Here is a 26,601-nt window from a genome sequence, read left to right on the forward strand (position 1 = left end):
GAGGACCTTCTAGGAGAGACATAATGTCGGCGAGCCATACTTGGCCCGGCCAGAGCGGGGCTACCAATAAAAGCTGAACCCCGTCCCGGCGGACGCTCTCCAGCACTCCTGGGAGCAATGCCAGAGGGGGGAAGGCGTACAGACGCAGCCTCGGCCACGTCTGTACCATTGCGTCCAGCCCCAGCAGGGCTGGATGCGTGAGGGAGAAATATGCTGGACAGTGTGTCGTCTCTCGAGACGCAAACAGATCCACCTGGGCTCGCCCAAAGCGGATCCACAGCTCCTCCACCACCTCGGGTGGAGTCTCCATTCTCCCGGCATCACTCCCTGCCTCGACAGGGAGTCTGCTGCTACATACAGGACCCCCGGGATGTACATCGCCCTGAGCGAGAGCATCTTGCCGTGGGCCCATGTTAGCATATGACGCGTCAGCTTCCACACCCGACGCAATCTCAACCCCCCCTGGTGATTTATATACGAGACCACCGAAGTGTTGTCTGACCGAACTAACACATGGCGGCCCCGCAGGTCTGAGAGGAAGTGTTTGATTTTATATGATTGAAACACAGCCATCAGCTCCAGCTGGTTTATGTGCCAGGAGAGCTGACGGCCGCTCAGACCTTGGGCCGAGCGGCCACTCATGACCGCTCCCCAGCCAGTTAGGGAGGCATCCGTCGTTAGCGTTACGCGACGACAAGGAGCCCCCAGAACTGGACCTTGGGACAGGAACCAAGGATCTTTTCACTTCACTAAGGCACGTAGGCAGCGCCGCGTGACCTTGATCAAGCGAAAAAGGGTTTCCCCTCAGGGAGAACCCCTTGGTCCTGAGCCACCACTGTAAGGGTCTCATGTACCGCAGGCCAAAAGGTACCCCGTTGGACGCTGCTGTCATCAGCCCTAACACTCTCTGAAAGTGTTTCACAGTGAGTGACTGACCTAGCTTTATCTGGTTCACGGTATCCAGGATCGTTTTTATCCTGGGAGGGGATAGCCGAGCCAACATTATTTTCGTGTCCCAGACTACCGCCAGAAAAGTAGTACTCTGCAGCTTATAGGTGCCAGCACACATTTCTTTCCGTTCAACCTTAGCCCCAACACTCACATATGGGCGAGAACAGCATCTCAATGCTGAACGCCCACTGTTTCGACTATGCTAACATCAGCCAATCGTCGATATAGTTGAGCACGCGAATGCCCTGGAGTCGCACCTGAGCCAGAGCTGCATTCACACACTTGGTGACAGTGTGGGGTGATTAAGCTAGGCCGAATGGCAGCACTCAATACTGGTAAGCTTCGCCCCCAAAAGCAAACCTGAAGACCTGTCTGTGCTGCGGAAGGATGGAGATGTGGAAGTATAAATTTTTTAGGTCTATTGTGACACACCAGTCCTCGGACCTGACGTGACACACGATCTGTTTTATCGTGAGCATTTTGTTTAGCTGATGCAGATCTAAAAATAGGCCTTAACCCTCCATCCTTCTTTGGAACTATGAAGTACCGGCTGTAAAAGCCCGACTCTCTGCAGAGGGGAGGGACCCGTGTATAGCCTCTTTTCGCAGAAGAGTCTGTACCTCTCGTTCCATGACCAGAGGCTGCTCGGGGGTTACTACCGTAGGAGTAACCCTGCTGAACACGGGTGGGTATGACCCGAACCCTTTTTATAATGTGAGCAGGACCCATTCTGAGATATTCGGCAGAAGTTTCCACGCTGCCAGAAAATCTACTAAGGGAACCAGCCTCTCGAGGCTGGTCTCTGGATTTTCCTGGGTGGTCAGCCCGGTGTCCTGTAACGGATAACCGGCAGGTAGCAACCGAACTGACTGCCCCGGGGCCCTCACGAGAGGGCGCGAACATCCCCAAGCCGCTACGTTTCCGGGCGGACAAGGAGATATATGTTCGCCGGGGACCGCCGCGCCCTGAAGCACCAACGGTGGCAGGGTTGGCAGACCGGCCCCCCCCGATGGCACCGGGAAAGAGCGGGCGCCTCGGCGAGCCGCACTCTCCCGGAGGGGACTGCCATCGGAAGTCCTGCGCCTCTGACGTCAGGACACTTAGCCGAGGCCTTCCTAGCAGTAAGGACGGCCCTCAGATCCGCCCTACCACGGGAAGGTCCCGGCTGAGCGCGTCGCCCGGATCCCCGATCTCTCTGCGGGGGGGGCCCCGAGCGGCCACGCTCTCTCTTTGTTTTGCTCGGTGTAGGTTTGAGAAAGGATGTACTCGGCTGAGGCTGCCCCGCCCGACAGCCCCAGAGGGACATTTTGATTTATTTATTTATTTATTATATATATATATATTTTTATATTTCACATCTTAATATCAATATCCCCCAGCAGGTCTGCTTGTTTTATATGCTTGCAGGGCAACCGCTGTATACAAACCGGCGGCCGCCTGATCTGCTGCCGAATATGCCCTACCCCCAAAGCCGACTTTTTTTTTTTTTTTTTACCGGCTTGTTGTGGGCAGCTGTGGGGCTGTGTGACGATGTGGACTCGGGGGAGAGATAACTCGCAAGCGTCTCTTCCCCGCGAGACATCGTCGCCCTTTCTGAATGATAGATGCAGACCCATAATCTACGCGATGCCTCGGCAAACACGCGATCTGAGCCACTAAACTCAACCCCGTAATCTACACGCTGCCTCGGCAAGCGCGAGATCCGCGATCGTGGGACGTGTGTATCCCCACAGGGAGGAACACAACACCTATACTGACTTGCCATATTTTTTTTTTTTTCTTCTTTCTTTCTTTCTTTCTTTTTTGAACACACACACAATAAATGGACATACAATTCACACAGAGCGCTTGTGAAGACACAGAAGCTAGTGACTGTTTGGTCCGGGCATGCTTTATAGCTTCCTGGTCGATGACGTCACCCGCCCGTGACGTATCGTCCCGCTATTGGACTGATTACACAAGTGCTTCATGACATGGCACGCAGAGGCGTCCCCTAGCGTTTCGACGCAGCTCGAAGTTCCCTCGAGATAGGGAAATGGATATTTTTCTAATAAAAAATGCATAGCTTCTCTTCAGAAGGCCTTTATTATTTTTTAAAATGTCCTGATAAATTACTCAACCCCATGTCATCCAAGATGTTCATGTCTTTCTTTCTTCAGTCGAAAAGAAGTTTTTTGAAGAAAATATTCCAGGATTTTTTATCATATAATGGTTTTCAGTTGCAACCAAAATACTGAAGGTCCAAATCAATGCAGTTCCGCCTCCGTGTTTACAAAGCACTCATGTGAAGACTAATACAACCGCCCTCTAGCAAAAAGGTAAAACAACGATACTGGATGATTTTGAAGTTGAAAATTGAGTGTTTTTGCTAAAGGCGTTTGTATTGGTCTTCACACGAGCGCTTTGTAAACACGAGGGCGGGACTTCTGCCTACTTCTATGTGACCATTTACACGTTATTACGTCATCCTTGGCACCTCGCAGAGCTGAGCAAGTTGAACAATTAAGGTTGAAAAGTATATTCATTTTTTTTTAAATGACTGATCGTTTGACTAGATAAGACCCTATTCCTCATCTGGGATCACGCAGAGGCTATGAAGCCCTTTGAAACTGCATTGATTTGGACCTTCAACATTTTGGTTGCAACTGAAAAGCATTATATGATGAACAATCCTGGAATTTTTTCTTCAAGAAATTGAATTTCTTTTCCACTGAAGAAATAAAGACATGCACATCTTGGATGAGATGGGGGTGAGTAAATTATCAGTTAATTTTCATTTTGGGGTGAACTAATCTGTTAATTATCTTTAATTGATGGCCATAACACTGTGTTCAATGTATTTTGTAATTGTTTTTTGGGTTTTGTTTTTTTCCTGAGCAAAGATCAGTTTGCTATCAAGTTGGAATTGTAAATTACTCATGTGGAGTATAATTTGAGTGTTTCATTTTGTGTTGAAATAAAAGTGTTTCCATCACAAATTTGTGTATGTCATTGATTGAAATCATATATGGTTAGTATATGCAGAGATGTTGTAATATTGACTGAAATCATGTATGATTATTACATGTAGTTTATATGTATATTATATAAACTTGAAGAGCTAACACACCATTTCCCTATTAAAAAATATGAAATCTGTATAGAAAGCATATAAACAAATGACACTGTAAGGCTGGAAAAACCTAGTAGATGCCGAAATGTCTAATCGCTCTGAGAAAACAAGAAAACCCTCATATTGAGATCACCTGAAATATATTAGAAATCTCTTTGTTACAATGTCAATCCTCACGATACAGTATTATATATGTTTGATATCATTTGAAATGTCTCAGTGCGACTGGTACAAATATGTCTACTCCACAGAAGTAAATTAGAACGTCATAAATGTTTTAATAGTTTAAAGATATCTTTCCTTGGTGTATGGTGGGTGTGGCTTTCAGCCATTTGGCCTCTCTTCTCAAGTCTATAGGACTTGATCAATGCAAATTCCTATTGTGAACTTGTGTTTCCATTTGAAATAGTTTCAAATGGTTATGGGTATGGATCTGTTTATGGGTATTTAAGGAAATGTTGCAAAGAGCTCAGGGCTCGATTCTGTAGTCAGGTCAGCCCGTAATGCTGGACGTTTCAAGATTATTATGTAATTTTCAGCAACTATGTAATTTTCAGAAGTCAGGTATACATTTCATTCTTTACTTCAGAGTATTTGATGTTATATGGATTGGGCTACAATTTAATTGATTATGTAATTGGCATTATACATTTACCTGACTGTTAATTGTTACACTTTGATTGATTCTGACTTGCTCTGGAATTATTCAGGTTACGTACGGACATAATTTCAACAAAGGGTTAAACGGAATAATTAAATGTGTACGTAAACTATTAAATATAAATTACCAAATTACCAAATGGCATTCTAACCTAAATTCTAAATTATGATTAAATGAAATCAGATAAAGAGAAATTTGAATAAAATCCCCTTTGCCCCGCTGAAAAGACCGAATGCGCAGCGACCTTCACCCGCCGATCGTTAGCCTCCATTGGGACGATTTGGGCGGCCTTACAACACAAAATGTAAATAAATCCTATATGACTTTAATTTGAGTAGCATATGATTCAGTATAAGAACTTTATATGATTTGTATATGAATATAAGATATTTTCTACTAATACCATATACCATTGCATACTGTTTACATGTAAAACTCATATAAGATTTTTGCAGTATTCATACATGACCCAAAAGTTTTCTGTGTGATTTTTAGTATGAAATGGGCCATAAACGGTCAGATTTTTTGTATGACATATATGGGACTTACATTAAACATATAAGATAATTCTGACTAATTTAAGTATGGAAAATATATGGTCGCTATATATGAACCATATAGGTTTTTTTCATATGGGTTTCTTCTCGATGCACCAGTTTAACCTTCTGAATTGTTTGGCACTTCCGTTGAGGTGGCAATTGGCAAGTACAGGCAAGCAAAGATACATACCAAGCCGGTCTGAGTCTGTGTTCGAGGACCAAAGACAGGGCTAGAGGACCAGTGTCACCACTCGTGCCTCTCCTCCGCTGAGGAGCAGGTCACACAGGAAGTGTAAGGCAAGAAAGAAGCAGCATAATCTGAGGAACCATCATCTGGTCACTAGCAACTTGCAAACAGCAGAGGCAGATAACATTTCCTCCTTCACTCAGAGGGTTATGACATATCCTTTTCCTCCTTCCTTTCCCCCTTTTCCCCCCTGGGGGCTGGGCTGATGACATTGTTCCTTATAATAGTATAATATAACACTTCTGATGGTCCAGCTCGGGTCTTGATGAATGCGCAATTTTATAGGTTTTTAAAAGAGCATGTTAGGCCTCCTCTTATTTTGAGAGTTACCTATTTTGAGGCTTCCACTTTTCAAGTATGAGCTTTGTTATGTCTCGTATCTGTATCGTTTTGCACATATCCCAGTCCCCTGTAGCTTCTTTAGTGAATAGGAGGATAAAGCTGCGCTGTAGCCTTCAGGAGGAAAGAGCATTGTTAGGCCACTTTTCGTTTGTACTTAAGACGTTCTTAAAGATGCGCTCATAGCGTTTGGTGAAGACCATCTGGTCGCCCACGCAGAACATGGGTTCAGCAGATTGGTGATGGCTCCATTAACTCTCTTCTACATGAATGGAACCTCATCATCACCTCACATTCCCCTCTGCATGGCTGCATGTGCATTTGTTCCCAAGTAGCGTCTTAGGATGCAATGCAAGTTCCCTTTTGAAAGGGAACATCTCTAGCTACAAATGTAACCTTTGTTCCCTGAGAAGGGAAATGAGACACTATGTCTTATTTCCATGCTTCTGGGCCGCCTGCATGGTCTCTTCAGACTTAGAAGCGGATAACACGTTATCTGGGCATCACAGTCGCACTAATAGTGGCTGTCGCTGGCCAATTTAATTGTCGCCATTAAACAAGCTTCAGAGTTCCACTTCTCAGGGACTGATTTAAGTGCTGGTGTGGCTATCCTCTTTTCTCCTACTGTAAATGCTAAGGTGCTATCAAAAAATTAAGTAGAAGTAAGGTTTTTAACCGTTAAAGCTGAAATTGGTCATTTTAAATTCTTGTACGTAAATATTTATGCTCTAAATGTTGGAGCAGAAAGGAGTTTACTTTTCAAGAAGTTTGAACAAATAGTTAGTGAAGAAAATGAAGATGTGTATATTGTTGTGTGTGGGGGGGACTGGAATTGCACTCTTGAGTTTACTCTTCACTGAAATGGGGAAGAAGCTCATGCATCTTCAGCTTCCACTTTAGCTGGTGTTATAAAAAATTAGATTTTTTTTTAATGTATGGAGAGAAAACAATCTCCTCGTGGACGGAGCTCTGGAGTGAAGGATGGTCTCTACGACCTCGGCCGAGAGACCCTCCTCTGTGAGCCTGGCCCCCTCAGAGGGGTGCAGGAATCTCCCGCCCGCCTGAGAGAGTAGATCCCTCCTGGTCAGAATCTCCATCGGAGAGCCTTCCAGGAGAGATATCAGGTCCGAGAACCATTCTGGTCGGCCAGAACGGAGCCACTAGAAGTACCTGGGCCCCGTCCCGGCGTACCCTCTCCAGAACTCCTGGAAGCAAGACAATCGGGGGAAAGACGTACAGGGGCAACCTCGGCCACTCCTGTACCATGGCATCAAACCCCAGCGGGGCTGGATGAGACAGAGAGAGCCACTGAGGACAGTGAGAATTCTCTGCCGAAGCAAACAGGTCTATCTCTGCTTTCCCATACTTCTGCAATAGGAGCTCCACCACCTTGGGGTGGAGTCTCCATTCCCCAGGCCTCGGCCCCTGCCTCGACGTGATTTCCGCTTCCTGATTTATGACCCCTGGGATATAAACTGCTCTGATGGACAGCAGTTTCCCTTGGGCCCACAGGAGGATCCGACGTGCCAATTTGTCCAAGGGACGGGACCTCAGACCCCCCTGGTGATTTATATAGGTGACCACCGATGTGTTGTCTGTCCTAAATAACACATGATGGCCCCTGAGGTCGGGCAGAAACTGTTTCAATGCAAGAAACACAGCGAGCATCTCTAGCCGATTTATGTGCCAGTGTCGCTGGTGTTCCTGCCATAGACCCTGGGATGAACGGCCACTCATGGTCGCACCCCAGCCCGTGAGAGAGGCGTCTGTCATTAGCGTTACGCAACGAACATGAGCCCCCAACACGGGACCCTGAGACAGAAACCCTGGGTTTTTCCACATTACCAGAGCACGTAGGCATCGCCGCGTGACTTTGATCGTGCGGAGCGGATTTCCCCTCGGGGAGAACCCTTTTGTTCTGAGCCACCACTGTAGCGGCCTCATGTTCAGTAGGCCAAAAGGTATCACGTTGGACGCTGCTGCCATGAGACCTAACAGTTTCTGGAACTGCTTTACAGTGACGGCCCGGTCTAGCTTCGGTTCTTTGACTGCTGCCAGGATCGATGTTATGCGTGTTGGCGACAATTGCGTCCGCATTATTACCGAATCCCAGTTCACACCTAGAAAAGTGGTTCTCTGCACCAGAGAAAGCACACTCTTCTTGGCGTTCAGCCTCAACCCCAATTTCGACATGTGTGCGAGAACAGCATCTCGATGCTGAACCGCCATCTGTTCTGTATGCGTTAGAATTAGCCAGTTGTCGATATAGTTCAGTATGCGGATGCCCTGCAGACGCAACGGCGCCAGAGCTGCATCCACACACTTGGTGAATGTGTTTCGGGGTGACAGTGCTAGACCGAAGGGAAGTACTCGATATTGGTATGCCTCTCCCCCGAAGGCAAACCTCAGAAACTTCCTGTGATGTGGAAGGATGGAGACATGAAAATACGCATCTTTGAGGTCTATGGTGACAAACCAATCATCCGATTTGATCTGCGATACAATCTGTCTGAGTGTGAGCATCTTGAACTTGAGCTTGGCCACTGAGCGATTTAATAGGCGCAGATCTAATATCGGGTGTAAGCCCCCATACTTCTTTGGCACGATGAAGTAACGGCTGTAAAACCCAGACTCCCTGCCAGGAGGAGGAACCCTCTCTATAGCCCCCTTTCGCAGGAGTGTCTCTACTTCCTGTGCCATTACCAGAGCCTGCTCCGGGCCCACCTCTGTGGGTAGGACTTTCGATTATCTGCAGGACCCAATGAGATATATTTGACAGACGTTTCCACTCGTCTAGAAAATCTACTAAGGGAACCAGCCCCTCGAGGCTGGCCTCTGGTGTACTTTGAACAGCAAGCACAGCGCCCTGAAGCGGCGAACCGGCAGGGAACAACTGACTTGACTGCTCGGGAGCCCCCCGAGGGGGGCGCGGACCACCCTCGGGTGGCCCACAGAGACCGACTGCGCCCCGGCGTTGCGGCGGGGTTGGCAGCGCGGCCCCCGGAGGGCGCCGCAGGGAAACGGGTACCGTTGGCAGGGGTAAACACCATTTCCCTACGAGGGGAACCACCCTCAGCGCCCTGACGCTTCTGGCGTCAGAAACGCTTAGACGAGGCCTTCTTGGCGATCAGGACTGTCCTCAGATCAGCCCTGCCCCTCAAAGGCCTCGCCTGAGAGCGCCGCCCCTCGTCCCCGCGCTGAGGGGGAGTTCGGGTGGCAACGCTCTGTTTCTGTTGTGCCCTGTGAGCGGAGCTCGTACTCGGCTTGGGCTGCTTAGTTTCAGCAGCAGCCCCAGGGACCTGGACCCGGAGAGGGAGAAACTGCTTTAGCGCCGCAGCTTGCTTCTTTGACTCCTGGAACCTCTCGGTGACAGTGTGAACTGCGTCACCGAAGAGGCCGCCAGGAGACAGCGGCGCGTCCAGCAGGAAGCTTTTCTCCCTCTCTTTTATTTCGGTGGGGTTGAGCCACAGATGCCTCTCCGTGGCCACCAAGGCTGCCATAGAGCGGTCCATACATCTGGCCGTCTCCTTGGTGGCCCGGAGAGCAAGATCTGCAGACGTTCTGAGCTCATTAATTATTTCTCCCCCCACCTCATCGCGTCCATCTAGGTCCCTGAGCAGGTCAGCCTGATATGCCTGCATTATTGCCATAGTATGCAGGCATGCGGCAGCCTGACCTGCTGCTGAGTACGCGTTGCCCACCAGTGCCGACGTTGTTTTTAATGATCTGGTGGGCAGGACGTCCGTCTCTGTGGTATGTACTGTATTTAGTGGCTTGTCAACATTTGCGTTTGTTTACTCATGGTATATGATGACATGATTTGGTTTATGGCCTATTGTATGCGACTAAACCTTAGCAGTAGCAAGAAAAACGGTTTTGCACGTCAGATAGTGTATTAAAAAAAACAATGGAGTAACGTTAGCACATTTGAATGAAGAAGCACGCTTTGTGAGAACGTCCCCTAGCCTAGGTTTATGTTTGGGTGGTTTTACAATAAACAAACTGACATATTAGTCAGCTAAACAAATGTATTTAAACAAACACCATATGTCGCATGCTCCATTGATAAATTAACTACACACGTTTGTGTTGTTTACTGATGTTTACTTACAATATAAGTTAGACATTTGAAGCAGTTTTACTCACCGCCTTCTTCCAAAGCACGACCGTGAACCTTTATCGCTGGGACCGCTCCGTCAAAAACACACTTCTTGTTGATTTCGTGAAGTCCTGTGACAGCAGTCACCGTGGAGATCCACTATTGCGACACGACTGAAGCGTGATGTTGTGACGCTTCTCGTCATTTCTGCGTTCAAATTGGTTCAAATGCAGCGCTGCCTTCTTGGTGGAAAAAAACTCTCAGAATCTTTAAGTGGGCTGAGTGTCTTTTACAGATCAATTTAAAGTCATGGACACTTTTTAGTTTTTCACGGAGTGCGGAAAACACAGAAAAATTATGGCTGAAGGAGGAACCACTTTTTTTCAATTGAACTGGAATCAAATGTTTTTAAATCATACACTTTCAGAAAAGCCATGTGGGCTGCAAATATGACAAAGATTGGACACCTAAAATATAAAAAAGTTGGATAAGCCCTGAAAATTTTGCTTCAAAACTTGGAATAAAATCAGTCAGGATGTTACAAAATATGTTGACTCAGATTTTAGAGTCTATGCCCCAGGAATTTCAACAGGCAATGGAGACTTTTAATGAAGAGGCTGACAACTGTGACTTTCCAGAATTGTTTTTTACAGCAAAGACTGGTACATGGCAAGAAAAAGAGGGCCGTCTATTGTCATTTAAAATAACTTTTTTGGCCGCCTTTGGATATGCGAATACGAGAGACATTTACACTGTGTGTGAAAGTGTGGCATCTTAACACACTGCAGAGAAATACAAATGGCGAGTCCAAATGGCTGGAGGTTCTAGGGCCAGGTGAATCCCCTAAAGGACGCTGGAGGTCCCTGTATAAGCTACCCATTGAGAAACGGTCTGGTGACCTTCAGTGGAGAGTAGTGCATGGGAGTATAGCTACAAACAGACACAGAGCACACCTTGATCCAGAGGTTGGGGTGGGTTGTCTATTTTGTAGTGAGGAAGAGAAAGTTTTTTATTTGTTCCTAAAGTGTGAAAGGCTTCAATCCTTGTTTTGTATCTTAGAAGAGTGGGCTCAAAATTTAGGAGAAGTTTGTACTCCAGTACTTTTTATTTATGGACCAAAGTATATTAAAAGTAGGATGGAAGAATATCTTCTGTTAAACTATCTTTTGGTCATGCAAAATTGGAGATTTGGCTATCAAGAAAACATTGCATGATTGATTCTGGATCAACTGATGTTGTGTCTGTTTTAAAGGGATTATTAAAATATTGTATTAAAATTGAGTTTACATATTACAAATTGGTTAATTACATTTACATTACATTTAATCATTTAGCAGACGCTTTTATCCAAAGCGACTTACAAAAAAGGGGAGAGTAATAGAAGCAACGGAACAGACAAGGCCAAAAACCTGTAAGAGCTGTAAGAAATCTCAATTAATTAGCACAATACACAATTTTTTTTTTTTTTTTTTTTTTTTTTAAGACAGACATCTACAACAAAAACTCACGTCCGCACAGTGCCGAACACTGGATTTTGATAGCTAAGATAGCTACAACCCATTAGGACTAAGGCTGTTGCCCCAGCTGTTGTCGTTAATGCAGATTCAGTGGCCCAATGGGTTGGTTTTGTATTCTAGCTAAACGCGCAGCAATAGCCATCTACAACAAAAACTCACGTACGCAATATACAGAACACTGGATTCTGATAGTTATGATTACTATGTAACATACCCGCCTGAAGGCGCAAATCCGGATGAGAGACGTAGATATGATCCCGGAGTGTACGCTTTTGGTCGTTGCTGTGGTGATCAGTAAGTGCTATTCTGTATTGGTCAAGTGCAAATGGAAAAGATGTGTCTTAAGATGTTTTTTAAGAATGGCTACAGACTCGGCAGCACGAATTGAGATCGGCAGGTCATTCCACCAGGCAGGAACGGTCCAGGAAAATGTCCGTGAGAGCGATTTCATGCCTCTTTGGGATGGAACCACGAGGCGCCGCTCGTTCGCAGAACGCAAGCTTCTGGAGGGTGTGTAAGTCTGAGCAAGTGAATTTAGGTATATTGGTGCCGAGCCAGAGGTTGTTTTGTAGGCGATAACTAGTGCCTTGAATTTGATGCGAGCAGCCATTGGCAACCAGTGCAGTTTGATGAAGAGAGGCGTAACATGCGCTCTCTTCGGCTCATTAAAGACCACTCTCGCCGCTGCATTCTGGATCAGCTGCAAGGGTTTGATAGTGCATGCTGGAAGCCCAGCCAGAAGAGCATTACAATAATCCAGTCTGGAGAGAACAAGAGCTTGAACCAGGAGTTGTGCAGCCTGTTCTGATAGGAAGGGTCTAATCTTTCTAATGTTGTATAAAGCAAATCTGCAGGACCGGGCTGTTGCAGTAATGTGGTCAGTGAAGTTTAACTGGTCATCAATCACAACTCCAAGGTTTCTTGCTGTCCTTGATGGAGTTATGGTCGATGAACCAAGCTGAATGGAGAAATTTTGATGAAGTGCTGGGTTGGTTGAGAAGACAAGTAATTCTGTCTTTGCAAGATTTAGTTTAAGATGATGCTCTTTCATCCAGTCAGAAATGTCTGTCAGACAGGCAGCGATACGAACACTGACTGTAGGATCATCTGGTTGAAATGAGAAGTAGAGTTGAGTGTCATCCGCATAGCAGTGATAGGAGAAGCCGTGTTTCTGAATGACAGAACCTAATGATGACATGTAGATGGAGAAGAGAAGTGGTCCAAGGACTGAGCCCTGGGGAACCCCAGTAGCCAGATTATAAGACTTAGACACTTCACCTCTCCATGACACCCTGTAGGACCTACCAGAGAGGTAAGACCTGAACCACTGGAGAGCAGATCCTGAGATCCCCGTCCTCTTAAGTGTTGACAGGAGGATCTGGTGGTTAACTGTGTCAAAAGCAGCAGACAGATCCAGCAGAATGAGCACTGAGGATTTGGAAGCTGCTTTTGCCAGTCTCAGTGCCTCAGTTACCGAGAGCAAGGCCGTCTCAGTCGAATGGCTGCTTTTGAAGCCGGATTGGTTGTTGTCTAGGAGGTTGTCCCTTTCAAGAAACATAGAGAGTTGATTGAACACAACTCGCTCAAGGGTCTTTGCAATGAAAGGCAGAAGGGATACCGGTCGGTAGTTTTCTAAAAGTGCTGGATTCAGAGAGGGTTTCTTAAGCAGTGGGGTTACCCGAGCCTGCTTAATGATATTGAGATGTTTAAAGGTAAGTGGGCTGTAAATCATTGTATTTGTGATGTTGATGACTGTTTACTGTTTAATTTTTAATTTAAAAAAAGGGAAAAAACAATGCATGTATAAATGTACTGCAAGTAGGCACAAATGTCTTTGTTTGACAGGCTGTTTCTTGTCATTTATTTAATAAGGCTCTTATCTATTTATTGATTGATTAAAGAAGACCCAAAAGACTCTGAGACTCTCAAAGACTCTCTCTCTCTCTCTCTCTCTCTCTCTCTCTCTCTCTCTCTCTCTCTCTCTCTCTCTCTCTCTCTCTCTCTCTCTTCCGGTTGCGCATGCGTGGATGAGTGGCAGCGGGAGGTGTGTGAGTGTCTGAGTGAGTGCTGACAGGGTTTTTCCTCTTTGTACGTTTTCCTTTACATTTCTTACTTGTGGAGCGATTAACAAAGGTGTAGAATTTCTGTGTGTAAAGTGTCGGTGAAATGGGGCATGATTCTGATGGTTTTTCATCTTTAACTGCACGGCATGGATGTAAATGCATGCCTGACGAATCGATGTTTTAAATGCTATTGGTGTCGAAATAGGTGTTCGTAATATCTTGTCGGCATCTAGGATGAACAAGGCAAATGTGTTTTTTCTTAAAGAGGAGCCGATGGTAGATATTTTGGTTGAGCGTGGCTTGTCTGTAAGGGATGTCTTTTTGCCAGTTTTACCGCTGTCTAACTTGGCAAAAAAAGTTATGTTGTCTAACGTACCCCCGTTTATTTCTAGCGATTCATTGGAGCGCTTGCTTTGTCGTTATGGTAAACTGGTGGGCCCGATAAAAATGATCCGTCTTGGCCTAAAAAACGTCCAAGGCGCCAAACACATATGGTTTTGAACGCAGAGTGTCAGTCCTTAAATGTTTCAGCGAAGATGACTTTACAAGGCAAGGATTACACAGTATTTATTAGTACGGAGTCGATGAAATGTTTCAATTGTGGTAGATATGGACATATAAAGCAGGCTTGTCCATTGACTATTGAGGCTGAAAGTGTAGTTGAGGGTGAGCTTGTCAATGTACAGCAAGTAGTAAATCCAGCATTAGAAAACCTTTGTCTGAGTGAAAGCAGCAATAGGGAAAATGATGAGCAAACTGACATGGTGACTCTGTCTGATGATAGAGAACAACACACTGAACTTGAATCAGTCAGCACTGTGAGTGCAAATGAAAAGTCTGTGGAAACAGATGCTCTTTTGATTGCTGAAGTAAACGGTTGCAATAATGCAGCAATAGTTATTGCTGGAGAAAAAGAATCAAACAACTCTGGTGAACAGTTCAAGCCTGTAGGCGAGATACAAATGTTGGTTGACAATTTGTCACAAAATAGTATGAACCCACTGTTAGAACAATGTGAATCTCAGTTGATTGATTATGATTCAGATAGTGCTGCATCGGATGAAGTAGATGAGACTGAATTGAATTCTCAAGGAAATTCTGAAGGGAAGACCTCCAGTTTTACAGTTTTTTTCAGTCGCTAACAAGCGTTTGTCCAATCAGTTGTCACATTTTCAAAACTCTAAACACAATTAGCACAGCATTGTTTTTTTGTGGCCATACCATTCACACATTTCATGTCATTTTCACACAATATGCAGTCACTGAACACATTTCCACAGTGCTTACATTTTCTTAACAGACAAGTTATACCTCCCAACAAAATGATGGATTGTTTTTGTTGTATTTACGAATGCTAACACACAACATCCCACAATAGCAAAAACAATATTCCAAACTTTAGATACAGTATAAAACCCCTGCTTCAGCAATGATATCAGTTAAATATATATATATATATATATATATATATATATATATATATATATATATATATATATATATATATATATATATATATATATATATATATCTCAGCTGATAATAATTCTATTCTCACTTGACATGTCAATATGTCAATAAGGTCATACAGTAATGCATATGTAGAATGTTTTGTCCCTCTAAAGAATACAACGTCTTCCACCCTCTGGGAGAAGCTCCTCAATAATGAACAAGAGCTTGCCATTGTAGACATGGTTCTTGAAAATAATGCAATAAAACCGCAAGATATTCAAACTAGAATTGTGGCAGACCATGAGATTTTTGACAATATCGATAGCATTAGCCTCACAACCATTACGTGGGCATTGTCCAAACACAGAGTGCGGATGAAGCAGCTCTACACTGTTCTCTTTGAGAGGAACAGTGAGAGAGTCAAGGAGCCCTATTCACCTTTCCTCAACCCAATAGAGGAGTTCTTCTGTGCATGGAGATGGAAGGTTTATGACCATCAGCCACATGACCAGATGTCCCTCCTTGAAGCCATGGATGCTGGCTGCAGGGACATCACAGTTCGTAATTGCTAAGGGTGGATCCGACATACCAAGTGGTCTTATCCCAGGTGCATCGACTTGGATAATATCAGAAGTGATGTATGAAAACATGTGGCCTAACCCTGAAGATCGCAGAGATTAGATACAGTAATTTTTTAGTGTCTCTCACCCCCTCAATTTTTTTTTCAAATCTGGGCTATTGTGGGATGTTGTGTATTGTTTACAGTGAACAAAATATCCATGAAACACAGAAGAGCATTAGAAACAAAACAAAAAAACAACAGAAAAATCCCAGATTTGAAATTTTTTTTGAGGGGGTGAGAGACACTAAAAAAGGCACAAAATTACTGTATATTCAAAAGCATTACAATAAAAAGCAATTCATTTTTTCTTTACTCTTTACTGCAGGAGGTACAGTAGATACACTGTATGATAGAACAGAAAAAGATTTACAGTATTGTTTACAGTGAACAAAATATCCATGAAACACAGAAGAGCATTAGAAACAAAACAAAAAAACAACAGCAAAATCCCAGATTTGAAATAAAATTGAGGGGGTGAGAGACACTAAAAAAGGCACAAAATTACTGGGTTAGGCCCCATGTTTTCATACATCACTTCTGATATTATCCAAGTCGATGCACCTGGGATAAGACCACTTGGTATGTCGGATCCACCCTTAGCAATTACGAACTGTGATGTCCCTGCAGCCAGCATCCATGGCTTCAAGGAGGGACATCTGGTCATGTGGCTGATGGTCATAAACCTTCTATCTCCATGCACAGAAGAACTCCTCTATTGGGTTGAGGAAAGGTGAATAGGGCTCTTTGACTCTCTCACTGTTCCTCTCAAAGGGAACAGTGTAGAGCTGCTTCATCCGCACTCTGTGTTTGGACAATGCCCACGTAATGGTTGTGAGGCTAATGCTATCGATATTGTCAAAAATCTCATGGTCCGCCATAATTCTAGTTTGAATATCTTGCGGTTTTATTGAATTATTTTCAAGAACCATGTCTACAATGGCAAGCTCTTGTTCATTATTGAGGAGCTTCTCCCAGAGGGTGGAAGACGTTGTATTCTTTAGAGGGACAAAACATTCTACATATGCATTACTGTATGACCTTATTGACATATTGACATGTCAAGTGAGAATAGAATTATTATCAGCTGAGATATATATATTTTTTTAACTGATATAATTGCTGAAGCAGGGGTTTTATACTGGATCTAAAGTTTGGAATATTGTTTTTGCTATTGTGGGATGTTGTGTGTTAGCATTCGTAAATACAACAAAAACAATACATCATTTTGTTGGGAGGTATAGCTTGTCTGTTAAGAAAATGTAAGCACTGTGGAAATGTGTTCAGTGACTGCATATTGTGTGAAAACGACATGAAATGTGTGAATGGTATGGCCACAAAAAAACAATGCTGTGCTAATTGTGTTTAGAGTTTTGAAAATGTGACAACTGATTGGAAAAACGCTTGTTAGCGACTGAAAAAAACTGTATTTCATTTTTTTTTTTTTTTTTTTACAGTCGCTAGAACACATTTCTCAATACATTTAGGTCACTTTTGCAAAACTCTCCACACAGTTAGTACAACCGAAATCTATGAGGGCTAAACTGTGGATTTATCATTGCTTTTGGACATGAAGACATGCATTAAGTGTTTTGATATCTTTAGTGCATTTTGAATGCGAAATTAACTGCTGTGCAAAGATGAAAGTTGCACACAACAATCTAACATATATATATATATATAACTGCATGTTAGATTGTTGTGTGCAACTTTTATCTTTGCACAGCAGTTAATTTCATTGCAAAAAAAGGAAATCTTACCTGATATAACAAGTTTATTTGCGATCTCACGCCACAGTTCCGCTTTCGCCACACAGTTGGCATAACATTTTCCCGTAGTGTGATAATAAGCTGGCCTTTGCTGGATCATGCTGATCAATTTGTCTTCACTTGCCTCGGTCCACACAGCCATATATATATTTTTTAAATATTCACATGTATCGGAATGAGGAATATAATCAAATGAGACGAGACCTTTCTTTTACTGTCTATGGAGGAGACAGGCGTTCTGTGTTCCCTCTTGACTCTCTGTCATTTACTTACTTTGTCACTTCCTGTTTTTTTTCTCGTGAACTGGTTCGCTAGCTGAACAGCAAATCAGAACGATCATATGTCCCGACTGACCGACATGCGGCGACGACGATTTAACATGTCGAATCGGCTGAAAAACAGCCGACGAGGACCAACGCCAGCCGACGGCGTGGAACCGTGTGGAACACACCGAGGAAACTTAGTTGGCCGACGCACAAAAACTGCCCGACAGCCGACCGTCGGCTTGGTGTGTTCCGGCCTTAAAGCTTTTTTGCCAACAATATACTGCACAAAGAATTGGAAGCCTAAAAGATAAAATGAAGACTCTTGAAAGGAATATCCTTGAGAAAAGCATCAGTCTTGATGATGACTTGACTTATTTTGATCACATCACAGAGAATAAGCTTCTTCTGAAAAGCCTGTTGGAAGAGAGAGGAAAATTAGCTTTTTTAAGAACTAGATTTTCCCAGTTAAATGAAATGGATGCGTCAACTACATTTGTTTTTGGGCTTGAAAAAAAAAAAAGCCAAGGGAGCAGAAACAATTTCATCAATTGAAACTTCCAAATGGTCGAGTGACAACTGATCAACGGGAGATTCAGACTTGTGCTATTTCTTTTTATGAGGACTTGTATTCTTCTAACCAGTGTGATTTTTCAATAACAGACCAACTTCTAAAGGATTTGCCGAACATCTTGAAGAATGAGCAGACAATGCTTGACAATCCTTTAACGTTCTCTGAGGTTTCACAGGCTGTTCAGGAGATGGACTCTCAGTGGAATTCTACAAAGTCTTTTGGGATCTAATCGGCCAAGACTTGTATGATGTCCTTTTAGGATGCATTAATGAAGGAACTCTGCCTTTGAGTTGTCGGAGAGCATTATTAACATTGATTAAAAAAAAAGGAGACCTTGGATGCCTTAAAAATTGGAGACCAGTCTCACGTTTATGTGTTGATTTTAAAATCCTTTCGAAAACATTGACTAAAAGACTCAAACAGCATATGGCAACCATAATCCATGTAGATCAAACGTTTTGCATACCTTAACGGACAATATTTGATCATTTATTTTTGGTGAGAGACATCATCTCAATTGCAAAACGGCATAAGTTGGACATTGTGCTACTGTCTTTGGACCAAGAAAAGGCTTTTGACAGAGTGGACCATCACTACTTGTTTACGACTCTGGAAGCTTTTGGATTTGGTCCATACTTTGTATCATGTATTAAGCTGCTGAACAGTGATATGTATAGTATGCTTAAGATTAATGGGTCTCTGACTAGAGCTTTTTCAGTTACTATAGGCATAAGGCAAGGCTGTCTCTCAAGGCTCTATCAGGTCTCCTTTTGTGCGATGTCTATAGAACCTCTTTTAATTATGTTGAGGAAAAAGTTATGTTTTTTCTCTTCCTGGCTCCCCTGAAATAGTTCCCATAAAACTCATTGCATATGCAGATGATGTAACGATAGTTATAAAAAACTCTGAGGATATCAACGCACAAACTTCTTGTTTAAATAATTTTCAGAAAGCGTCATCTGCTTGCATTAATTGGGAAAAGTGTACGTCTTTATTGCTGGGTGACTGGCAAATTTTTGAACCTCCTAAATTGCCAAACCGGTGTAGGTGGGGCAAGGATGGTTTCAAAATGCTTGGGGTTTATTTTGGGAATGATCAATATGAAAAGAAGAACTGGGAGGGATTAGTTGACTGTGTAAATGGTAGACTTCAGAGGTGGAGATGGTTAATTTCACAACTTTCTTTTAGAGGAAGATGCTTAGTTATAAATAACTTAACCGCCTCAATGTTGTGGCACAAGTTTACTGTTTTAGATCCTCCCAAAGATTTGCATAAAGATATTCAAAAAATATTGGTTATTTTTTTCTGGAATGGCTGTCATTGGCTTCCCCATGGGGTCCTTTACCTTCCAGTGGCAGAGGGAGGTCAAGGGCTTATACATCTGAAGTCAAAGATCTTGTCAATGAGGATGCATGAGGATGGTGTATGGAAAGTCTATTCTTAAAGATATTGGGGGAATAGGGATTGATAAACAGTTATTTGTGATGCAGAGATCATTTGTTAAAAAAATCTTCTGACTTGTTGTTTAGGTTTTATACGTCAGTCCTTAAGTCATGGGATTTTTTTGAAACCTCAAGAACAGTTGATGAGCATTATGGTGTGGAAGAACCTCTTTTTTTAACCCTCTTATTGAGCTTGCATCAAATGTATCTCATTCCTTGATTAATAGATTTGTAAATGCTGGTGTTACCAAAATTACTGATTTGATCGATATAAATAGAGGCCGATGGAAGACTATAAAATCACTTGGTGATCAGGTTGGCTTGAATTCTGTTTGAATTCTAGAAGGTTTTGTTTGGGGTCTTAAATCCTCTTTTCCTTTGAAAATTTTGTAAACGATGTTCTAAAAAATTGTGTTATACTACTGAATTTTCCTCAACTAAAGGTGGTTCCTAAATATTGTCAAAGTGTTGAAAGTGCTGGTGGTACTTCCTTATTGAAGGGTTATGGAGAACTGTTTTTTTGATTGTATAGGGAAAAAAAATATTATATCACATATGTGTCAAAACTTTACATGTGGATCAGTTGAAAGGAAGAGTTGATAGTAAATGGAGATCCCAACTTTCTTTACCTGAAGATTTTTTTCCATCGTGGAGACTTTTGTATAAGCCTCCTATTTCTAAGAGGTGTGGGGATCTTCAGTGGAGATTGATCCATTGTATATTAGCCACAAATAAGTTTGTCGCAAGGGTGAATGAAAATGTTGAATCAAATTGTCCATTTTGTGATGCTTTGGATACGGTGTTTCATATGTTTTGTGATTGCCCTAGACTTTATCCTATTTTTGTACTGTTGAGAAAAATTATAACAAAATTAGGTTTTCTGTATACTGATAGTTTATTTATACTGGGCTGCATTTCCCGAAACCTTCTTAACACTACGTAATTCTTAAGTTATACCTTAAGGTATCCCTTAACGTTAATATGTGTTTCCCGAAACGAACTTAGTTAAGAATACCTTCTGTAAGTCATACTTTCTTAAGGTTGGTCTGGACCACTCTTAGCTCTACCTTATCACTATTGACAGTTCATTCCACTAGTGGCCACCACTGTGTAAAAAGCTTCTTTATATGTCAGTCTATACGAATATAATTCCGAAGTTGTAATATGAGCCCGATCTCACGAAAATGCGTATACATAGTACGAGTTTGCAATCTCGTGGAATGTATACGCCAAAATGAGTTTTGGCATGCATATGGTACGCGGTTTTTCGTGTGCATATGATACGCACTTTATGGCGTATTATACATAGGCCTACGAACCCCCCACCCCACCACCCTAAACCTACCCAAGAGTGTGCATATGCATGCCATAAAGTGTGTATCATATGCACGCAAAAAACTGCAAAGCATTTGCACGCCAAAACTCATTTAGGCGTATGCATTCCATGAGATTTCACACTCTTACTATTTATACGCATGACCATGAGATCGTGTTGTGTAATATACACCCAGTGTTCAATTAGGCTAGTTGAATTGTGTTTTTGTTTTTTTATGCAATGATTAAAATTGTCATTACAAACACTAATGGTTGTTAGCTTTTTAATGATATTCAAAGGTACATCAGCTGGCAAACCATTAGACAGGAAAAGCTTGCCTATTTAAAGGGAATGATTGTGGAGGGGAGTTTAGTCAAACTTTGGCAGCGAGGCAGCAAATAGAATTGTGCTAAATAAAAGATGTTTAGTATATGTTCACTATATTTCATACGTGAAAACTTTCGTCCCCTTGCTACCATGTCAGAAGCTGCTGTTAAAAATAAATTTTGCTTACCACAACAGCAAATTCAGCAGCTTTTAGATCTTGTTGGACCAACTTTGTCGAAACTAACTGGACGGAGCTACTACCCCCTCAGCCCTGAAATCAGCTGCTGGCGGCACTCCTCTTTCTTTCTTTTTCTAGTAGCAGCTGATTATATGTTTTGCGTGTTGTGTTTTTATTGACTAGGCCATCTAATTATATAAATTAGTTATTTACTCAATAATGTGATGCAGATGCTGCGTGGGCAATCATACCTGGTTATGGAGTAAATCAAGACACTATGGAAAATATATTGTAATAATTTAAATGACGCGTGATGCTCATGATGCGGTTGAGCATGAGATTGCTGGTTCGTGCACTCATTTCAGAACTATGTAAAATTTAGGTGCAATTTTGTATGATAAATGAAAGTTCAACTATTTCTGAAGTGCTTCTTTTATAAAGAACATGATTTTTTTTGCATAATGCAGTGAAACAGCCTCTGCATAGAGTAAATAGTCGATGCTTGAGCTATCAATATAAGCCAATTCAGCACCGCCGCCACGGACAGCACCCGCTAACGTCGCACTTAAGAAGGTTTACCTTAAGCAACCTACTAAGGTATAGTTCGGGGAACACACCTAGAAATGGTATACCTTCAGTTAAGTTATACCTCAAGAGTCTTCGTAGCGCGCTAAGAGACAACGTTATCGTGAAATGCAGCCCTGGGCTGTTGTTATAAGAGATCCTTAAAAGAATAATGTGTACTTGCTAATTTTGTAATAGGACAAGCTAAATTAGCAATCCTGAAATCTCATCAGGAAAAAAATCTAGGAAGAGATATTTGTATAGTGGCTCTATTTAAATCTTTAGTGGAAGCACGAGTGGTCATAGAGTACACATTAGGGATGTCCCGATCAGGTTTTTTTGCCTTCGAGTCCGAGTCATTTGATTTTGAGTATCTGCCGATACCGAGTCCCGAATCCGATACTTCTAGAATACATAAAAAAAGAAAGAAATAAGAGTAAAAAAACGAACCAGGATGTTCCTTTTTTTTCACCTTATTTTAACATTCAACAACTCTAACAAACAGAGCACTTCTGTGAGGTAGCTTGAACAATCAAGTAATAAATAACAAATTCTTCACTTTTGGATTTTAGTGCAACAGTAAATATAAAAAAGTCCGGGACCGGAGTTGAGCAGAGCAGGAAGTACAATGGCGATATCAAAAGCACACCCATACTCTCACAGATGGACAGCCTACAAGGACATAAACTAACTTTGGGGAAAAAATATTTGAAGTATAATTTGATTGAAGTGTAATTAACAATGCTTTTCAGGTTTTTATAGGTCTTGCATTAGTTTTTAGGTAGAGAAATTGAATAAAGTAGGCTAATCAAATGTAAAATAGCTGCATATTTAACTGTTTAAATTAAAGACTAATCCTTACAAAAGCTATTCAATCAAGAGCAGTGAGTGATTCCTTATCTTTTGTTTGACATTAAACAGACAGCAGTAAAGGCTGCTGCCCCCTTAAGACCTAATGGAAGGCTCTGCGTCGTCTTTCTCGACTGTATAAAGACCTCTTAAGGCATATTCAGACTATGTTTGCTTGGATACTCATCAAGATGGACATGTTGACATACTCCTTGTGTGAGTTGGTCCGTTTAAGCGCAAGACTTGAAAGAGAACTCAATATTTGCGCGCTGTGAGACGAGTGCGCGCTTTCGGATGATGCACAGAGACAGATCAGCGCACGCTCATTCGCGACTTCTCTACACACGGGTGATGACGGTGAAAATGACTGCTCATATTCAATGACAGTACGGCAGCACTCGCATGAATTTACACAGATAGACCGTTTTGCCCACGTTTTTCTTTTATTAAAGCTGTTGTAATGCATCACTGAGGAGCCAGCACGTGTATCCATCTACAGAAACATACATAAAGCATTATTTTCAAGTTACAACCCATATTATTGATGCGTCATCAGATGTGAGATGAACCGCGGTGCAAGTGCGCACCTTTTAAACGGCACCCCTGCTCACCTCACCCCATAATATACATATATATCCGAGTCCTGATCGGGATGTAATGTCCGATTCCGATCGAGTCTGATATCACGTGATCGGGCCTGATTTCCGATCACGTGATCGGATCCTGACATCCCTAGTACACATATTACAAGCACATTGATAATGTTCTTCTCTTTCAATGGAGATGGTGTGTTAAGGAAGCACTGGTTACAGTGAGGGAATTTGGAAGGTTGGTTTTTAATTGGTAATGTAATTTATTCATTGAGTGTTTTTTTTTTGTTTTTTTTTGTCTTTGGTATGTAAGAATATAATTAATTATATTTATTAGGTGGTAATGTTAATGTATTTTAATTAGGTGTTAATGTTTTTTTGTTAATAATGTAAAATAAAGGGTTTGTAAAAGTCAAAAGTCTCTCTCTCTCTCTCTCTCTCTCTCTCTCTCTCTCTCTCTCTCTCTCTCTCTCTCTCTCTCTCTCTCTCTCTCTCTCTCTCTCTCTCTCTCTCTCTCTCTCTCTCTCTCTCTCTCTCTCTCTCATGTTTTGGTCTCTCCTCTCCATGGCTACCATCTATCAATTGTGTCCATGGTTTGTTTAGTGGCCTGGAGAGCCAGGTCCAGGTCCGCAGCTACTGCCCTGGAGTCTGGCAGTAGGGCAGGAGGGCTGAGAAGGCTCAGTTAACTCAAACCTTGTATTATTATCAATTTTACTGGTATTTTCTCCCTTCTTTTCTCAGCTATCTGTCCGTGGATGTCTCTCTAAGCAGGATAGAAAAGCATTCATTCTACAACCTGAGAAAGCTTACTCATATGTAAGTCAAAACATCCATATATAAATTCCAGTTAACCACACTCAAATAAATCATACATCAGTGTCACTGCAAGTGGACACTTATCAATCCACTTGATTGTCACTAAAATTACTGTAGAAATAGGTACATGTTTCATTGTGAGGCTCAGCTGCAGTGGTCACTTTGTCTCAATAGAATCTGATAATTTATTGACATTAATGAATGAATAGAGGCATTTATATAGTGCGTTCATTTGTACGACTCTACACCCAAAGCGCATTACACTCATGGTCTCTCCTCCACCACAGCCAGTGTGCAGCATCCACTTGGGTGATGTGACGGCAGCTACAGTACAACGGCGCCAATGCGCTCACCACACACCAGCTATAGGTGGAGAGGAAAGAGGGTGATAGAGCAAATTCAGTGAAAGGGGATTATTAGGAGGCCATGATTGGTAAGGGCCAATGGAGGGAATTTACACCCTCATTAGTAGTGGTTAACCCCTACTTTTTACAAGAAGTTCCATGGGATTTTTAATGACCACAGAAAGTCAGGACCTCTGTTTAACGTCTCATCCGAAGGACGGTGCTTGTTAAAGTACAGTGTCCCTATTACTATACTGTGGGGTGTTAGGACCCACACAGACCGCAGTGTGAGCACCCCCTGCTGGCCTCAGTTACACCTCTTCCAGCAGCTACCTGGTTTTCCCAGGTATTTTGGGGGTAACGCATTTCAAGTAACTTGAGTTACGTAATCAGATAACCTTTTTTTCAAATAAATAGTAATGCATTACTTTTAAATTTACAACAAAATATCTGAGTTACTTTTTCAAATAAGTAACGTAAGTTACCTTTTCCCCTTTTATTGACTGACAACTCTGTTCTCAATCTCACATGTTGAGATCAATTTTAAAGGTAACTTACCCCAAGTCAAGTCAAGTCACCTTTATTTATATAGCACTTTTCACAAGTCTAATTGTTTCAAAGCAGCTTCACAGTGTTAACAGGAAAATAATGCAACACAATTTGATTTGGCTGAATAGCCACTCTGGAGAAAACAGTGATGGTATCCAGCTATTTTCAATTATCATGTAGTGGCAATGTGGGCAAATTGGTAATATAGTTTAAATTTAAGTGTCCCCAACTGAACAAGCCAAAAGCCAAAGGCGACAGTGGCAAGGAACCAAAACTCCTTCCAGGCCACGATGAAGAATAAAACCTTGGGAGAAACCAGGCTCAGTCAGGGTGCCAGTTCTCCTCTGGCAGACAAACAAACAATGTACGATTAGGATTCTGGCTACTTATATATATAGTAACAAATATATAGTTATATATATTGTAACAAAGTTCGTATTTGGAAGGAAGAGGACAAGGGGTCGGCATGACTGCTGACGCTTTCTTTATTTTCTCAATAACTCAAAACAATGTGCACACTTCAGCGTGTGTCTTTCTTTAGCTCAGATCACTTCCGGGTTCCGGTCTCGACATCCGTTTCCGGTTCACTCAGGGTTCACTCAAGGTTCAGGGTGGAGCGTCAGCAGTCCCTCTCTCTCTCGTGCTTCCGATTCCCCAGGCGTTTTATCCTCTCTCCACGGCCATTACTGGAACAAGATACAGGTGTTATCAATCTGCGTCCAACCCACTCACTTACCGCTCGTCCCGAGGCTCTCTTTCCCGCTGCAGACCTCGCTGAACCAAGCCCCCCTTGCCACATACCCCCACCGCCCGACTCAGGCCTGCTGGCATGGCCCCGTCCACTGGACCATATCTGGTAGCCCCTTTCTAGTAAGGTCAGTCAGAGGGCTGGTGAGGTCCGAATAATTGGGTATAAACCGCCTATAATATCCTTACCCTTATTCTTATCCGTACTATCCTTGCCTTACCTCCTTTTTGGTCTTGGGCAGGTCGCAATCGCGGCAGTGTTATCAATTTGGGGACGCACCTGCCCATGTCCCAAGTGGAAGCCCAGATACCTTTCTTCCACCCGCCCAATTGCAAACTTCTTCGGATTGGCCGTGAGCCCCGCTCCCCTCAGCGCTCTCAGGACCGCCCTCACATGCTGCATATGCCTCTGCCAATCGTTACTGTAGATCACGATATAGTCCAGGTAGGCAGCGGCATATGCAGCATGGGGACGCAGAATCCTGTCCATGAGATGCTGAAAGGTAGCGGGAGCCCCAAACAAACCGAATGGAAGTGTGACAAATTGGTGCAATCCGAACGGCGTGGTGAAAGCTGTCTTTTCTTTGGACAATGGAGACAAGGGGATCTGCCAATAGCCCTTTGTTAAGTCCAATGTCGAATAAAAGCGAGCCGTGCCCAGCCGATCAAGCAACT

General features: G+C 42.8%; 1 protein-coding gene across 8 annotated transcripts in view; it reads left to right on the plus strand.

Moving 5' to 3' along the window:
- tshr (thyroid stimulating hormone receptor) overlaps positions 1-26,601 on the plus strand; it is a 258,468-nt gene that overhangs the window by 157,312 nt on the left and 74,555 nt on the right. For 6 of the 8 annotated variants that reach the window (XM_067417380.1, XM_067417385.1, XM_067417382.1 and 3 more), the window contains one exon: positions 24,212-24,286. The exons of the other annotated variants lie outside the window; for them this stretch is intronic. In XM_067417380.1, the coding sequence (XP_067273481.1) occupies positions 24,212-24,286 (75 nt within the window). The remainder of the gene's footprint in view (positions 1-24,211; positions 24,287-26,601) is intronic. 8 annotated transcript variants of the gene reach the window in all.

This window comes from Pseudorasbora parva, chromosome 15 (genome assembly GCF_024679245.1).
Source record: "Pseudorasbora parva isolate DD20220531a chromosome 15, ASM2467924v1, whole genome shotgun sequence".
Lineage (NCBI taxonomy): Eukaryota > Metazoa > Chordata > Actinopteri > Cypriniformes > Gobionidae > Pseudorasbora > Pseudorasbora parva.